This window comes from Dufourea novaeangliae, unplaced genomic scaffold, assembly GCF_001272555.1.
Source record: "Dufourea novaeangliae isolate 0120121106 unplaced genomic scaffold, ASM127255v1 scaffold228, whole genome shotgun sequence".
In the NCBI taxonomy this organism is placed as follows: domain Eukaryota; kingdom Metazoa; phylum Arthropoda; class Insecta; order Hymenoptera; family Halictidae; genus Dufourea; species Dufourea novaeangliae.
Window position 1 is genome coordinate 4,864,395 of NW_015374150.1, and position 16,788 is coordinate 4,881,182.

Consider the following 16,788-nt stretch of genomic DNA (forward strand, 5'->3'; position numbering starts at 1 on the left):
ATCTGCATCGTTTAACGAATATAATATGTATAATAGCTACATGCGTATGCATTAGTGACAGTTACATAATTTCACCAGTCTCTGATTTCACTAATGGCTCAATCATCTGGTCTAGTAGATCGTGTAAGTAACATATGTATAAGAATAATAGGAATTTAAAAAAATACAGTTTTTCATATGTACATCAGTATGTACAGATAGTGGTACATATACATACTTAAATGAATTTTAATATATATATTAAAAAGATTGTAAGAGACATACAAATTTCAATATATATATTAAAACAATTTAATGTATATATACAAGTATTTTTTTTATTTGAAAGCATTTTACACAACGCTGCTCTACAATTGTTTACGTAAGTAAAATAATGTCGATCCAAGAGAGCACAGGTCGGTGCATGAAACGATGCAGCGTCCAACGAACTGCTAGATGGTTGCACCTGTCTACAGCTCGTATTGCATTCGGCCACCGAAGACCATATGTATAATATGTATATATGTATGCACGTATAACGCAAATGTCGTTTGGTCGTCCCTTTTTAGTAATCCGTCGGATTAGTAAAATGTATATATACGCGTGCAATGATCGTAATTGTTACCGTTAAAAGAAAACAAGCAATATCAAAAGAACTATACCGTACCTCTGTGAAAAGAATTTACAGAAGACGCTACAATTCGTCTATATGCAATAGCATCCGTTTTGGCAGTATAATTTTCAACGTTCCAAAATAATCGATCATTGTTCTTTCTGTATTTGCGAAATCTTGGAAAATCCGATGACGTTTTATAGTCGTCGTCATAAATCAGTACATAGAATAAAAAATGTATACTAAGCATCGTGAGATAGGAATTCTTCCATTGTTTAAAGGAGCATACACAGTGCGACGACGGAGTTCACGTGTTTCCGTGCTCTTGTCTTTAATTGTCGTGAATGTAGCTGGATTCGTAGATACGTTACACTGTACTCGAAAATTAGAAGAGAATTCACTCGTCGTAATTTGTCCGACTATTTGAAAAAATAATTATCTCTGTCTTTGACGAGGACAGAAGGCGAGCGAACATCCACGCGGAATGTATACGCATAGAATCTACATATAAAAACGGATATAAGTAAGTGTAAAAATGCTCGAGACAGAGCTCGTATTATCGTGCGAAATAAATGCAAAGATTCGAAATTAAATTCACCTAAGTAGAAACCAACTATCGCTACAACAGCTGCCGAAAGGAGGGCCAAACGAATTCCGCAAACGGTCGCGCAGATTCGAAGACGCGCCGATACGTTTTTCGATTAGTACCAACTGAATAATTGTCGTTTCGTTATTATAAGCTCTAATCTGTTCACTCGTCTCCTAGAAGTTCGAACGCCCCATTTGTAAACAGTTCATCGGATGACTGTTGAGTGTGTAAGTTAGAATTACGTATGCGGAATTCTGGTAGCTTGTAGAACGTCAAAGCTTGAAACACAAATATAAGAAAAAGATGGTGCAATTTCTGCCTTCGGATTAATCCGTTAGAATTGAACATACATTAGGAAGTTTGAACGACGACGTTAGAGTTTCTAGGCGAGGAGTGACGCGTTTTGATCGCGTATGTTTAGCTGAAGTTGGATAACGCGCCGCGTGCCGGTACAGCCGAAGAATAATGACCGGTCGCGGACGGTTTCGATGCTTGTGTGTGATTGATCGCGTGTTTAAAACACGAGCGCGTGCGAAGCGTTCACAGCGAAAAGAACTTGAGAAAGGTTTGCGGAGGAATGGGAACGTGGAGGGAGGCTTGATCGACATCCGCCAATTTTTCTTGAAATGCCGGATCCTGGTCAGCGATACAAGGATGACCCAACGATCGCCAAAACAAGCAACGGCAATTGCGGCACAACTGAATCATCTCTGCATATTCTTCTCGCAGCCCGAACGACCTAAACACATTGGTTCGCGATAAACGCGATAAGACCTGTTCGCGAGTTCTACGCTTCGCCATGAACGGTCCAATAAAAACAGCAGCCGTGCGCGCGTATCCGTATCATACCTTCGAGCGATGGTGAATATTGTTTTCCAGTCTTTCCCAGGATTGTTTTGTCTGGTAGTGGTTATTTGTTGGGGTGTGAAGTGATACTGTGCGAGCTCTCGCCAGATTCTTTGCTCCTGAGCCAGGACAGCGAGATGTTCGCAGGCTTCGGACGAAGCTTCGATGTCTCGCGGATCACTCAACCGGAGAAGCACCTCTCGGCGGCATTCGGCGGGCAAGTCGGACCACTGCGGTTGCTGTTTTTCGTCCGGCTGGAAAACGAATTGCGACCGTGATGATCGACCCGGTCTATTCTTTCTTTCCTTCAGTTTAAATTACCGGGCCGTACCGGGCCGTACCTGAGTTATAGTGATCGACGAGGCAATTTGCAGGATTCTCTCAAGAGCTGCTTTGTGCTTCTCCCACAAGATTACCGAACCCAAAGGTCTTCCTCCCCAACAGCAGCCTGCGCTGAAAGCTCGCACTCTTTCGATCAAACGCCGAAGCCTTCCAGTTTGTTGCTGCGACAACGACACTGCACAACACACATGGTATAAACGTAATGCAGAAACGAACCAATATTTCTTTTCGATCGATCGGAAGGATTTCGCGATCGGCAGATTGTACGAACGAACGATTCGTGATTCGGGAGTTACCTTCTAGCGCGACTTCTTCCAGCATGTTGAAAAGGACTCGCTGAGCGCACCCACTGAGACCACCCATTCTATGGCTGACCAATAGATCCAACAGTCGTACGATGTAGTTGAAGCGCCGACAATCGTGCACCGCGGACAAGAAGTCGAGCCGTTTGAGCGCGTCGCTCAATCCGTTGAAACCCGCGATCTACGGAATACAACATACAACACAACGCTGCTACATCCACTTTCCATTTTCCACGCTTCTTCTCATTCGCTTCGTTTACTTTCCCTTCGTCGTTCTTTTATGTCCCTTGCATTCCCCGTTAATCTGTACGCGACAAACATACGATCTTCTTTTAACCGACAAATCTCATCTCGCACCGTTTCCCCTTTCGCGAAGCTGAGTTAAATATAAGCGGGCCTGGAACGAGTCACTCACCTCGCGCGTGCATTTGAGCGTGATGTGGCAATGCGGCTGGACGATGTTCTCTAAAATTATACGAAGGAAACGTTAATCGAAAGAATCAAAACGGGAACGGTGGTCCTTTCGTCCTAGCGGACGCGCTTTCTTTAATGTACGACTTTAGTCTCACACTCACCCTTCCTTTTGTCCTTTTCCTTCTTCTCCGCCGCATCCTTGTCGCCATTGCTGCAACAACCAAACGAACCGAACGATCATACATGTGTATATCATCCTTTTTTCCATCGCGTTCGCTGCGCTTAGAAAGAGTAGAATCGTTGTCGTTTGTTAACAACCAAAATACATGTACACAGACGGCGGGACACTAGTAAACTGTTCGAATAGCGACGTGCGATAACAATCAAACTGGTCCTTGCAATCACCCGTGACTAATTCCTGCGATTATAACATAGTACCGACGAAAAACAGAACTCACACCCTTCCCTGCAACAAACTGACTCGAAAATTCAACACGCGAATCAAAACTGAAAGTAAACTCGATTTTTGCTCGATTCTTATTGAAGAAACCCGACCTTCGAAATTGTCTTACTATACATATGTATACAATGAGTAGTAACTCCTGGACAGGGATTCGCGCGTCTGAAAGCAGAAGAAGAAGAAGAAGAAGAAGTAGAAGGAAAATAAACGCGTCTGACTCAGTGAATTCAATAGACTTGAATACATTATGAATTGTAACGATATGTCAGTGGCCAACCCGTTTCTGTTCGCTTGGAAATCGAACTTCACAATGCGTACGCTGAAGGTGAATTGTCGATATAAATGTCGGTTGAAATTGTAGACCGAAACGAAGACAGACGAATCGTTGGATCCCTTCGATCGTATTTTTCGATGCGGTTCGCAACTTTTAGGTTGACGAATTTTCAATCACTTGATCGATGTATGTATCCTCACTGGCAAAGACCTTGTACTAACGCGCTCACGCGACACCGGGAGAGAAACCCCGTACCAATAATCTGTTACATTATGTAACCAACGGTAATACTCGGGACACGCGTGCAAGCAATATCTCCGACAGGTTAGGTACCGTATTCACAATGGTTGAGAGCATCTGAAAGGATTATCTCGGGGTAGCAAATTTTCAGCCTACCCATAATTTAAAAAAAGAAAGGTGACTCATACGAAATATATCGCTTCTTTACGAAAATCCTGATAAACAAGATATCTGTCCAGATGCATGTATTGTTGTACTGAATTTGTCAGAACCAACCGAAACGAAAGCAGATCGTGAAATTGGTTCAGGTCTGGGTTAGCTAGGTCACGACCTACTTTCGTACCAGGATACGGTCATGAAATAGAATTGTATACATATGTACATATACCATTTCTATTCGCAATTTCAGGAACTTCGCTCGGTCCTTTCTCCAACGATAATTTATCCGTGTACCGAGAAACGAAGCACGCATTGCACATCTTCGATATAAGATTCGAGAAGAATTTGGAGGGGATTTCGTGGGAATTCGAGTCCGTACCAAAACGCTTCGAGCAATAGTTGGTTTCGTTTCGCGTCAACGTTACACGTTCCGAAACAAAGTTCAGAATTCGCGATTCAGAACGGTTTCGTCGCCTGGGTCTTGGGATTCGTTGATTGCAAGTATGCTGCGCGATACGCGAAACCAAGGCCAACGAATACGTAACTACTGCGCTCCAGTATTTATTGCCTACTGTGCCTAGTGCACAGTGCACAGCAAATTGATATAAATACGCGTGCCGTTGAAACGTAGCTCGCAGAACTATCGACGGAGACCTGCTTCCAAGCATAAAGCGAGGTCCGCGAAGACGGACTTTGAGATTGATACCGGTGGTAAACAATGCGGAAGGGGAAAGGCTTAGAAAAGGTATCGTTTGTTTGGCGAAGCGCGTGACAGCGCGACGGTGATGCGGTGCCAACAGTTCGCTTGCCTCCTTGCTCCCTGTCAGTTTGCAAACGGGTCTAGGGCCTAGACTCTAGACATTTACACGAGCAGCTTTCACGGTCCCGCAACGTCACGTCGCAGAGCATAATTTGCGCGCAAGACCATCCACTGTAAATACACGTTCAATCCATTGGGCCGTATGTCGCATACCACTAGCTTAACAAAGGAAGATCAAATAGGAGAATACGTGGCAGACACGAAAGAAGCAGCGAGCTTGTGCAGGGGATCCCATGTATCGAACATGCATGCACCGTTAATTACAAACACGACGATTCACTGTCGTGGAAAACAAGGAGAACGAAAGGAAGCATACGACGCGCGGCAATTCGGACGGAATTGTTTATCGATGCAAGCAAAAATCTTGAACAAGTAGGAATGAAAACCAAGCAACGACATTGGACCGAGAACAGCTATTTTTGGAATTAAGTTTAAATTAAATTGCCTATACAACAACAGACCATCTTAAAATATCCTACATTCATCTCGGAAGTTAAGTAAATATTTTCCACTCGCTTCCCTTCAATGGATTTGTGTCGAACTGTTCCCGATGCACGAATAATTCCAGCGACAAGAATTATCGTACGACGATGAATCGATACGTTTTATGAATGCGCATCATGCGTATCTTTCGAAAACGTATCGAAAATTATTTGAACGTGAAGCGTATTCCTTTTTTTCCGCTCATAATGGAACCGCGGATTTGAGAGACTTTCTCGAACAAAGCCGAAGTTCCGTGCAAATTATGAATCATTTCACAAATTTTACAACAGCGAATGCAAGAAGGACTGTTCGTCAGGGAATGGGAAAAAATTGTCTTACCAGAAAACACTGACCACTATACAGGCTAATCGCTTCGATGACACGGAATGTCCGTCGCGAGCGGTAGAACGACTAACACGTTTGACACAACTGACACGGTAGCACGAGACACGATTGTAAACAAACCGAGAACTAACTGTCACCCGATCGATGTAACAGCTGTCATCGGAGCCTATTATCTGGAAGCAACTCACGAGTGTCTACTGTTACTTGCTAAACAAAGGAACGCAACCGAGAAGGTGGAATGAGAACAAAAAGCGGCAGACACGGCGGTTGCTTTGTATTGCACTTACCGGAGTAGAAGAGAAAGCGTTTTATTGTTGGCGCACTCCAGAATTTTTTTCTTTTCCCAACCCTCGACTGTCTTCACCCATTCCTCGCCAGGACTCCGCCAATCCTTCGATATAAACGGCATCGTCTGCGAGAAAGACGCCAGAGAGACAAGCGTACTCTCTCGCGCGCGCGCGCGCGCGCGATTTTACCTTCCCCGGAGAAACCTCGCTAAATCCAGCTCACTGTTTCGCGGACGCCCAATGTTTGGCAGCGAGACGGTACGGTCCGTTCGGTCTGCTTCGCGGCTCCGATCGACCGCGCATGGCTTTGTTTTACTGACGTCACTCTCCTATCAGCTGTGCGACCATCCGACCGTTTCGTCGTTCTCGGGAATATCCCCCGCCATCTTGAATCACGCAAAAGAAGCGCATGCGCGACACATGAGTCCCAGACAACCGCGATATTCGAATACCTTACGTATTAAAAAAAAAAAACATTTCGGTTCTATCGGCTGAAAACGAGGAACATATCACTCGATCCTTTTTTTATTGCTCACACCTGAAAAATAGAACATACGCAAACGCGTAACGCGGTGGATCTCTTTTGGAAGAGTACAATACACTCAAACAATATGTATAATCTTCATGTTATATTTAGATCCGTTAAACGTTCCTCTACTTCTGATGCGGTGTTCGTAAGTACCGGCTCTTCCTTCTCTTCTTCAGATTCCGAATCGGTTGGTGGAAAATCTGAAACAGCTATCAAAAAAAGCAAAATTACGGCGATTGTATGAGTCGATCGAACGTTGTGTGTATGTACATGTAACATGTACCAAGTACATGAAACACTAATCGCAATATTACCGAGCCTGTCTATCCTTTCCTGTTTGGCGTCGACTAAAAATTGCTCCTGTGCAGCTATAACCTCCACCGCATTCGCACAAAGAGCATACTTCTTCAACAATTCATCGTTCAATTCCAAAAAAGAATGGCCCCAAGAAAATTTACTAAGATAAAATTTACCCTCTTCCGGAAAGCCTGTTATGGTTAAAGCTGCTGCTATAGCTTCGACGCAACTTAATTGGCACGGTTTACCGTAATTTATTGGATTCGCAGCAACTAGAAACGGCAACAGTCGAGGATTCGGAGTTCTCATTCTACCGAACGGGGTATCGTCCAAACGTGCCCAACTACAATCTACCACTGCGCAACCGTAATCTCTTACAATATCGTGATCAGCTGGACTGACGCACTGCAACGCAATATTTTCTTACTAAACATATATATTGTAAGTAATTTTGTCTATATTACATTATACCGATGTACCTTCTGACCGACTGGAGTAAGGACCAAGCCTGAGAATCGAACACCTAACCTCAGCATTTTCACCAGGCCGTGCCTAGCGAGTTTTCTACCGGAACATTTCTTGGGATCACACTGTTCCAAATCCCACATAGCGACTGGGAACGAAAGAGGCCAATCTTCTTCATCCGCTAGAAATTCAATAATAAAGTTTCTATTTTTTTTTAAAACACTCGATCAAAGGTTTTTCTTTTCCTAACCTGATTCTTCATCCTCTTTGTCAGACTTGTCCCTTTCTTGCCGATATTTTTCTTCCTTCCCGACGACATGACGAGGTCGTCTCGTTAATATTTTCTTCTTATTTTTCTTTCCGCGAGATGACATGTACCTACGAATCGTCGAAATACTTTGTAATATCAGACCTATGCAGATACATATACTGTCGTACACTGTGGCCCACTATGGCCTGCTCAGCCTGCTGTGGCGGTGTGGCCTCTTCGGCCTCTTCACTCTTCACACTTTTCACACTTTTCACACTCTTCACACTCTTCACACTCTTCACACTCTTCACACTCTTCACACTCTTTACAGTCTTCACCGTCTTCACCGTCTTCACCTCGGAGGCTCGGAGGCCAGTGGCCACTTGTCACACACGAACAAATTCACACTCTGTCGATAACTTTCGTATAATCACGTGCGTGCACTTGCAATGACGCATTATATATATAATGTATATACATACAGAACACGCATTTATGTAAAAGCAACCACTATTCGTACACATTTATTTCCATCGTAAACGTAACATTGTATAATACGTGTAAGCAACATTATCATTTTTCGAATTACAACACTACTAAATATACCTATATTTATGTATTAGCAACAATTAGTTGCACAGTATAGTTGATTCACGCGTTTCCAAAACTTCTGAAGACTATATATATTTAGGTATATAAATAGAGAAAATGCTAACGCACTTGAAATGATAATGAAAACGCCAATGTATGTTTTGCAATTCGAATATATGAGAAACTAAAAACGTGATATCGATCATAAATGAAATGTTCACATTTTGTAGTAGCATAGTGCCACTGCATTAAACGGCCCTGACGCACTCCTATAGTGTGAGTAACAAGTGGCTGTTCTGTTCTCAATCGGTTCGCGGAGCACAGATCGTTCAAAGAGCGATACATCTCTAATAAACATGTGTTTGAAAGCATTTTCATTCGCCTAAGAATGTTTTGTATACTGTGATCAACTGTGATATTCCGTTTACTTAGAAGGTAGGTAAATATTCATTGTATTTCGTGCGTTAATATTTTCACATTGATTATGCATCATTGTAATTATAATCTCGCAGTCGCATATAAAAACAATAACTGGCTAATGCTTATTTGTGCAAAAAACGCGCTCGTTTTTTTCTTCATTTTAATCCTGTTATCTTCATCGTGCTGCTTGAAGGATATGGATCCAGGTATTTCACTAATGTTTAGCAGGCTTTTTGCTAGATATTTAAAATCTAAATTCGTAATTCATTCAATTATGTAATTATTGTGTATATAAAATATTTGTAACGCGCGTATGTAACACAAACTGTTCTGTACATAAATATGTGTATAGCAAGTTCCATATACTTTGCAAAAATAAATTTACAAATGAATACAGAATTATGTAGTCTTTAAAACTAAATTCTTTAAATGTTAGGACTTCTGTGCATCATTCAATAATCATTGTTTGTGATTCATTAGAAAATATAGGCAAAGAAACAGTTATAAAAGTAACTGATTGGCTACGTGGAATTTGGGACATGAGACGTCGAACTAGTCCAGTTCAACAATGGGTTGATTCATTGCCTTCACCCATCAAATCAAACGTATCGGTGGCATCAGAGCCAAAGGAATGTCAAGACGCACAATTAGAAGAAGTTACTACTTCATTGATGACAGAACCTAAGGAAATTCCATATTCAATGGAAACCAAATCCCTGACCATGACTGTATCAGCACCTATTAATGTTCCTAATATGTCAACAATTAATACATCTGGCCTACCTAGGTATTATGTGGAAAAAAATCTATACACATATATACACAGAATGATGTGATTATATTTCTTTGTAGTTCATTGCCCCATAAACTAGTTCGTGATCCAAGTTTGCAGTCTGATAGCAGTCATTGCAGTAGTGTGGAAAGCTTGTTAGAGCTCAGGAAAGCAGATCCAGAAGCTATCTTACTTGGCCTAGGATTTGGTGGTTGTCCCAGCAGTCCTCAAGAGAATGGTTCTTTGTCTCGTATACCAAAAAGATTTTTACAGCCATCAAAGTTAAAGGGCATAGCCATCAATGATTTTATGAAGCATCAACAAGAAACAAGTGAATCTTTTGATTCTGTTTCATTAGGATACAGAGGATTAACAGGTAAAATATGTACAAAGAATTGATTCACATTTGAAGCTAATATATGAATATTAAATGACAAAGTAGCTAATGTGTAAAAGTTATAAGTATTTAATGGTAACTGACTGGAACAAGCTTTATTATGGATATGTTCATGCAAATCAATAGCAATAGTGTGTTACGGAAACGGTAATTTTGTAGGAAGCGACGACACATTATCTGTGTCTCGACTATTTCCGCATCGCAGACAGTCTGGACCAATTAAGTTTGTAAGTCTCGCGAGAATTAGGACATGTTAAATAAAAATTTCCTGTATTGGGAAAATGGTTTTTATTTAGATAATTCAAAACTGAATTTATCGATATATCATTTAGATTATAAATTATGCCACTTAATTTGCTTTTTTCTGGTTGTTACATGTAAATATGTGTGCACTTAGAAAGTTTGTTATCTGTCTTTTGTTATTTCAAACTGACAAGAAAACGGATATGCATGAAATTCGTATTATATTATCGTGATCGTACATTGGAAATGATTTTTATTTCCTTTACAATATGAAGCAGCTGCTTGTAATACTAAGAACTATTTTTCATTCATAAAATCTGTCAATGCCGAATGCATTTATACATAATTTCTATAAATTATTATTAGTTGCCTGAATGTCGTCGTTATTATTATTGTTATTATGAATGCTGTCACTATTGTGTAGTGAGTAGTGTGTTCGGTGTGTATTGTTACGGTACATAAAATGATATTTTGTGATATTTGAAAGGCTCACCGTACGTAGCACCGTCGGAAATTGTACAGAAAATTATGCAACGCTTACGAGAACACGAAAGTCATGAACATGATCCATATGTACTTTACAATTCTTACGAGCAGTACAGTCCATTGCAACAAAGTGGTACGACGCTTTCCGTACTTTCCCCGGACAATAGGCAATTTTTGGAACGACCACGTTCAAAAAGTCCTGATATGCGTAATAAACGTATGATTATCGGTAAGAATTGATTACATGTTACATTTCTGTCACTAAATATACATATACATATTTTATTTCCATGTGGCGAATCTTTTGTAAGAAAACCGAAATGCTTCACAGGACAAAAATCTTTCGCATTTGGGCATGATGGGGACTTAATCGAAATTAATCCTGCCGATGTAAAAGTAACGTACGAAAACAATCTGACCGATGGCCTTAGTTCTATAGGTAGTTCACAGGCATCTAGAAATTTGGAAAATACAGACATAAATCACGATCAAATGTTCCAAGACGCAGATATCCAGGAAGTGGATAAAATGTTTCCAAGAAAATTACTGTTTGATGACAGTATAGAACTTTGCGCTAACGTCAGTGTGCCAGAGGAGATACCTAAGGAGCACGCAAATACGCAATCGAAAAATTTAGGAGAAAGTGTTGACTTCATGGAGGATACCTTGTTAAATACAACTTCGTTGAATTTGTATGATATCCGAAGAGCTAGTGATGGATCGTGCGATATAAAACCTGGAGAGAATTTTTCGATGGTGCTGGGCCGAAGACATAGCGACAGCTTTGTTCCCGGTATTCAGAACATTCATGAGCCTGTTTTAGCGCAGAGGAGAAGAACCTTGAAACGCCAGACTAGAGTAAGCGATATAGATGCAATAGATTTCTGTAATTCCAAGACGTGTACTTCCGATACAGTGCAACACAGAGTAATGGATTTGCAAGAAAATGTAAGATTACGAAACGAAGACCAAAGTTGCAGCACGCAACGCTCAAATACGCTTTCGGAAGAACATAGTGATTGTGCTCAATGCATAGGCAATGGTCTAAACAAAGAAAATGGACAACAGGATGTCAGTAAGCACCGCATAAAGAAAGATCTGTCTTTAAGGCGACCGCGTACGGATGAAGAGGAGACTACAACAAGTTGTTGTTGTCGTCGTTCTGGTTCGACGAAGTATTGGGAAAAGATGGACAAAATTATTCAAGAGAATAAAAACTTGGAGAACATGGTAGCGAAAAACAGAAGGGAAATGGCAGAAATTCGTGAAATGTTGAGTAGCGTATTATCCGTACGATTGGAACCTGGTTTTTAATGTACATAAACAAGTATAATGCAAAAAGATTAATTCATGAATAAGCGGAAGATAAAAACAATCGATTAATAATATTATAAAACATTTTATCCCGTACACGACTTTTGAAGTTCCATTTCACTTTTCTGTTTAAAGAATGAGATATTTATTTCTCACGCATCAATAAGTACTGCTCTGCAAATGCATTTTCCAGCACTATGCATTGCAATAAAACCGGCACATGGTAGTCTCTCAGGAAGTAAATCAGTATAATTTTTCATATACTAAGAAATATCTTTGTTCGTAACAACTGCGTTTTCCACAAGTCTTCAGTTATAAATAAAGATGTATCTATTTTGTTATGATTTCAAATTTTATTCTTATTATATATAGTTCAAACACCAATGTTCAATACAGAATAACATTTACAAATAACTTCTCAGTGCCACATGTGATGATAGTGTTTCGTTATGTTTGAAAATTATTTTTATTGTGTTATTATACTTGTTAATTTTAATAGATTTCTTACTTGTTTAACACTCAAAGTTATATCATTGTTATATCAACATCTGAATAGTTTAAACTTTGTATCATGCATATATGCATCGTGCAATGTTTGTTAAAATTGATGGTTAACAAAGTCATACCATATTCATATAGTCACTGAACTAAATTCGTAGAATTTAGTTCCGTAATTTTGTGCAGCAATAACGTGATAGTAATATACCATCATTTATTGCACTCTATCATTTGTAATTGAAACGTAATCAATTACTGAAATGAACGATAGGTAATGAACATTGGTACCTACATGCAGTGTATCTATTCACATTCACAATGTTTTCGATGCTTCTGTAAAATCTTTGATACTTTGACTGCGATTGTGACTCTTAACACCGTCAAACAATAATTTATGTCTTTTTTACGTAATCGAGAACATTTTTTTTAAATACTTGATGAATGTTTATATTTGTAGCGAGAACACCAATGCTGCAGAAACTGCGTTCGAGACCTGTGTAAACTTTAAGTCTAATTCTAGTGGTACACATTAGACAAAAAAGAAACTGCTAACATCTAAATTCCTACAACGCGACATGAGTGCATCATTATGCTTATGAACTGCACAAACCTAAAATGTATACTTTTATGACATATTTTGTTTGATCTAACATTATGTATTATATAATATAACGTATAGTAAATTTTGTATTCTCTATACATCGACGGACTATCCAGTGATGAGATGTACATTACAAATATTTTTAATTTTCCAGAAACAAATCTGGTACTGATACACACTTTTCACAACTGCTTTGATAAGAGGCAAAAATGAAACTGAAAAGGTTTGTATTTGCAACATTTTATATTCTTTACTTTTGCAACGTGTTTGCACAATTAGTAAATAAAAAAGAAAAGATTGTTAACTACAGAACACTAGATGTATGCAGTTCTAATTTTGTAAGGTTATCATTTTTGTGTTTTATACTCAAAATCCTATATGCGTTTGTGGTTATGATTAATAATTTGTTTTTAGTACGAAATAAATATTGTTTTATTTGAGCATTTCATTAACATCGATGAAAGATTTTAGATACGAATTTATATATGTTTATCAAATTCTATTTAAAATTTTAGGAAATGAACTCATAGAATTGTGTTTCTGTGTGTTCTTAAATGTTTCATTTAATTTTTAAATTTATAATGAAAATTATATTCCTTACTATATGCCTACATTCCAATAAGTTTGATGTACATAGATAATACAAACGAATTAGTTGTATTTTCATTTTTGTAGAAGAAACAGTGAAATGTACAAAATACGGGATATACCGAATAAATGTCCAACACAATTAAGTTTTACTTCTTCTTTTTTTTTTCGTGTATGCGAACCACAATTTGTATGTCCATAAAACTAGAAGTAACATATGACACCATTGAACATGATCCGTAACAATACAATTTAATTTCTCGATCGTATTCTTGCTACTAACATAAATGCATTATACATTACACATTTACGACAACGAAAATTGCTCCGGGTTTAAATAGAAGATTGGAAACAACATGATTTTCCAAGGAATTTACAGAATGATAGGAACACAAGATAAGCGGTAACTGAGACACTATGATTTCTATACCTAACCATTTTGCATTTCGTTGACTAAACAGAATGCAAGATTTCATTATTCAAAGTAACGCTATACGATATAAATATTTAAAGTACTATAGACGGCCATTTCAATTTTGAAATCAAGATTGCGGCTGTTACCAGAAGAAAAAATCATGGGTTCGTTTTAAAAATAATTTGTAGTCCGAGTAAAAAGGGCCGAAACTTATGTCGAAGATATAAAATGTAAGATGTGAGTGGATATTGTACATTTATATAACTGGATAATAACGCAGGTTCGTAGGTAGCTTTACCGTCAATTTGAGCACGTATCCGCGTTCGAACATTCCATCAATTATATGTAAAGCTACCTTCTGCGAGAAACTGAGTTCCATGGTCCACTCAATTTTATTTTTAAACATGAATCTGCTAGAATATCGTTTTGTAAACTGCACCTATGTGTCTGCGCAATATGCTTGTGTAGTGTTTATTGTGTACATGTAAATGTATTCTTTCTTAGCATACCTTAAAACGTATATAAACAAATAAGACCAATCTTGATCTTATATTTAGTCTTCTTTTTCTTCCCTAAAATGAAACGAATAATTCCCATTATAACTCTGGTAGAAATATTCTACAAGTAGAAAGAAGTTTCCGAGCTCACTTTACAACTTCTTGTTGTTGCTGATCAAGATGAAGTTCAACGATTGTTTCTGTTCTACTTTGAACTTTGAAAGTTACTTGCGCAGCCAAGTATTTGTCTTTGTTATTCACTGACCATCCAGAATACTGAAACAATGTAGAATCGATATAGGAAAATCTTGAAAATATAAACTGCAGTGAGTGCGATAGATATGTAAAACCTACACTCGACGTGCTTTTGTACAATGTCTTTCCTTCTTCTTTAAAAGGCAAAAACTTTTGTAGTAAAGCTTTCCCATCTATCCTCCATAACGTTGGTTCCGTGCTTGCACCAATGTCGAGTTTCGACACGACAAATGCACCAGACTAGAAAAATTGCCAGGAACAATAGTAAGCACAGTTTGTTTAGTAATTAAGCAGTTCCATATGCAAACTCACAGTAAAATCTTTCGGCGTCTCTCCGGACGATTCGTTGAAGCTATTATCGTCAGAATCCTCCTCGTCTTCATCTTCTTTTTCATCTTCTTCTTTTTTCGACCGCCGTTTTTTTTTAGGTTTCTTCCCTGTGTCAGAATCAGATTCGTCATCTTCTTCCTCGTCTTCTTCCTCATCCTCTTCCTCTTCTTCGTCTTCTTCCTCTTCCGAATGTTGCCGCTTCTTGGCGACTTCTCTTTGAGGCCTCTTCTTAGCGCCGCTCTGCGTGAAATTAATTATTGCATAATACATTATCATCCGATATTGAAAACGATACGCGAAAGCTGCCTGATTGTGTTTATGACGACTGTGCGTTAAAGCAACGATAATACTTCATTAGGACAAAACGCATCTCGCGTAATTCGTACGGATTTCGAATTTACTTAAATTTATAAGATCAATTATCATTGACGCTTTAAATTTACAGCGTTCAATTATGGATCATTCGGTTCGACATAAAACAGAGACTGTAAAATGCATAAATGGACGGAACACGCATTGCATTCTATTGTCATGCTGTTTTGAAGAATTCATTGGCCGGCGCCACTGACTGACCGGCCGGCGAAGATAATTTGCGGTGGTGGCAGCGGTGGCGACGGTTGTACAGCTACGCGGCGATTAATAAGAGCTGTTTCACATGCATAAATAGTACAAATCAACGGAAAATTTTTTCCCTGAGCCCGTAATCACTGATGATTTTCGTATAACCATAAGTGTGAAACATTTTCAGCAATTTATAAGAATTGAAAGAAATGTACGGTGTGTAGGTATTGCATATCGCACAGCGTGTTTGTCACGACATCGAAGTGGCTGTTTCGCAAACGATTCATATTTTCTCGTGATTCGTACTCGAGTAGATTAATTGAAACACGATTTCTATTCGAAGACAATGAGCCGCGTAATACTGACAGTGAGCAGGGAGCGATTAAGGACGAGCTAGTTGAATAATTGTGTCAAGAATGGGTAAAAGATTTCTTTCCGAACTTTTCTCAAAAGCAATGGATCGAATCGAGATTCTAATTGACAGATCTTTACTAAAAAAATTATGGTGTAGAAATGTTTTGCTCACGTTTGGAACCGAACGAGAAGTTTAATCGGCCAGTGGATAAATACGCCGAGTAAAGGAATAAGGGGGAAAGTGTTGGAAATATGTGAGAATACAGGAAGCAAAAGCGTCAGCGTGGGCTTACCTCTGCTCCGGGCTCAGGAGTCCACTCTTCTTCTGAGGCTCCTTCCATTTCTTCTGGATCGTCCGCGGAATATTCGTCCTCGTCCGACACGTCCTTGGTCTTCTTCATGTTGCTTTTTCGCGAAATGTTTGCAAACTTTCCCGAGGGAACTGACCGAACGAAAGAAACAGTGACGAGACCGCGTACAAATCGACTAACGTTCGGGACTACCGCAAACAATATGGCGGTGTATAGCGGTGGGAATCGGTTATCGCGCATATACTCCTGCGCAACCCGGAAGCGACGTGTACTTTGGCATTTCCTGCACGTTTCTATTGCCGCGAGATGCACCGTATTTCAAACGGGAAAAGTAAAGACTATCAAAACATTAGTGAAATACGTTGAATAATGTTTAACGAAATTCGGTTTTATTCAGGACTTTACCTATCCGTCAACGTGGATAACTTGTTTATCTACTGTCAAAGCAATCGAGTAAAGTT

The 16,788-nt window shown here is 39.2% G+C and overlaps 4 protein-coding genes across 5 annotated transcripts; 1 reads left to right on the forward strand and 3 right to left on the reverse strand.

Moving 5' to 3' along the window:
- Nucleotides 1–288: 288 nt before the first annotated feature.
- LOC107191812 (F-box only protein 32) lies at nucleotides 289–6,583 on the reverse strand. Its single transcript, XM_015580928.1, has 7 exons — nucleotides 6,154–6,583; nucleotides 3,247–3,296; nucleotides 3,087–3,136; nucleotides 2,666–2,852; nucleotides 2,369–2,544; nucleotides 2,031–2,281; nucleotides 289–1,920 (listed from the first exon to the last, which is right to left on the reverse strand). Exons 1-7 carry the CDS (start codon nucleotides 6,273–6,275, stop codon nucleotides 1,722–1,724), a joined length of 1,035 nt encoding a protein of 344 aa, XP_015436414.1. The 5' UTR covers nucleotides 6,276–6,583; the 3' UTR covers nucleotides 289–1,721.
- A 52-nt stretch (nucleotides 6,584–6,635) lies between these two features.
- On the reverse strand, nucleotides 6,636–8,090 carry LOC107191813 (ribosome biogenesis protein TSR3 homolog). Of its 2 annotated transcripts, none has more exons than XM_015580930.1 (4): nucleotides 7,695–8,090; nucleotides 7,459–7,616; nucleotides 6,997–7,384; nucleotides 6,636–6,891 (listed from the first exon to the last, which is right to left on the reverse strand). In XM_015580930.1, the coding sequence occupies exons 1-4, from the start codon at nucleotides 7,816–7,818 to the stop codon at nucleotides 6,776–6,778; spliced, it is 786 nt and encodes a 261-aa protein (XP_015436416.1). In that variant the 5' UTR covers nucleotides 7,819–8,090; the 3' UTR covers nucleotides 6,636–6,775. The 2 variants fall into 2 exon arrangements, with proteins under 2 accessions (XP_015436416.1, XP_015436415.1); XM_015580929.1 differs by having other exon boundaries at nucleotides 7,459–7,625.
- A 789-nt stretch (nucleotides 8,091–8,879) lies between these two features.
- LOC107191811 lies at nucleotides 8,880–12,131 on the forward strand. Its single transcript, XM_015580926.1, has 5 exons — nucleotides 8,880–8,911; nucleotides 9,186–9,492; nucleotides 9,558–9,853; nucleotides 10,605–10,832; nucleotides 10,935–12,131. The coding sequence occupies exons 1-5, from the start codon at nucleotides 8,902–8,904 to the stop codon at nucleotides 11,915–11,917; spliced, it is 1,824 nt and encodes a 607-aa protein (XP_015436412.1). The 5' UTR covers nucleotides 8,880–8,901; the 3' UTR covers nucleotides 11,918–12,131.
- A 1,646-nt stretch (nucleotides 12,132–13,777) lies between these two features.
- Nucleotides 13,778–16,521, reverse strand: LOC107191814 (nucleolin-like). The gene is made up of 5 exons (XM_015580931.1): nucleotides 16,310–16,521; nucleotides 15,084–15,341; nucleotides 14,871–15,011; nucleotides 14,668–14,792; nucleotides 13,778–14,591 (listed from the first exon to the last, which is right to left on the reverse strand). Exons 1-5 carry the CDS (start codon nucleotides 16,415–16,417, stop codon nucleotides 14,573–14,575), a joined length of 651 nt encoding a protein of 216 aa, XP_015436417.1. The 5' UTR covers nucleotides 16,418–16,521; the 3' UTR covers nucleotides 13,778–14,572.
- Nucleotides 16,522–16,788: the final 267 nt, after the last annotated feature.

Coding starts and splice junctions, on each gene's coding strand:
- LOC107191812 (XM_015580928.1), bottom strand. CDS start 6,275: ATGCCGTTTATATCGAAGGATTGGCGGAGTCCTGGCGAGGAATGGGTG. Junction 3,137..3,246: donor GGAAAAGGACAAAAGGAAGG/GTGAGTGTGAGA, acceptor GTATAATTTTAG/AGAACATCGTCCAGCCGCAT. Junction 2,282..2,368: donor CGTCGATCACTATAACTCAG/GTACGGCCCGGT, acceptor TTCGTTTTCCAG/CCGGACGAAAAACAGCAACC.
- LOC107191813 (XM_015580929.1), bottom strand. CDS start 7,818: ATGTCATCTCGCGGAAAGAAAAATAAGAAGAAAATATTAACGAGACGA. Junction 7,626..7,694: donor CAAAGAGGATGAAGAATCAG/GTTAGGAAAAGA, acceptor TTGAATTTCTAG/CGGATGAAGAAGATTGGCCT. Junction 6,892..6,996: donor GGAAAGGATAGACAGGCTCG/GTAATATTGCGA, acceptor TTTTTTTGATAG/CTGTTTCAGATTTTCCACCA.
- LOC107191811 (XM_015580926.1), top strand. Junction 9,493..9,557: donor AATACATCTGGCCTACCTAG/GTATTATGTGGA, acceptor ATTTCTTTGTAG/TTCATTGCCCCATAAACTAG. Junction 9,854..10,604: donor AGGATACAGAGGATTAACAG/GTAAAATATGTA, acceptor GATATTTGAAAG/GCTCACCGTACGTAGCACCG.
- LOC107191814 (XM_015580931.1), bottom strand. CDS start 16,417: ATGAAGAAGACCAAGGACGTGTCGGACGAGGACGAATATTCCGCGGAC. Junction 15,342..16,309: donor CTCCTGAGCCCGGAGCAGAG/GTAAGCCCACGC, acceptor AATTTCACGCAG/AGCGGCGCTAAGAAGAGGCC. Junction 14,793..14,870: donor TGTACAAAAGCACGTCGAGT/GTAGGTTTTACA, acceptor ACATTGTTTCAG/TATTCTGGATGGTCAGTGAA.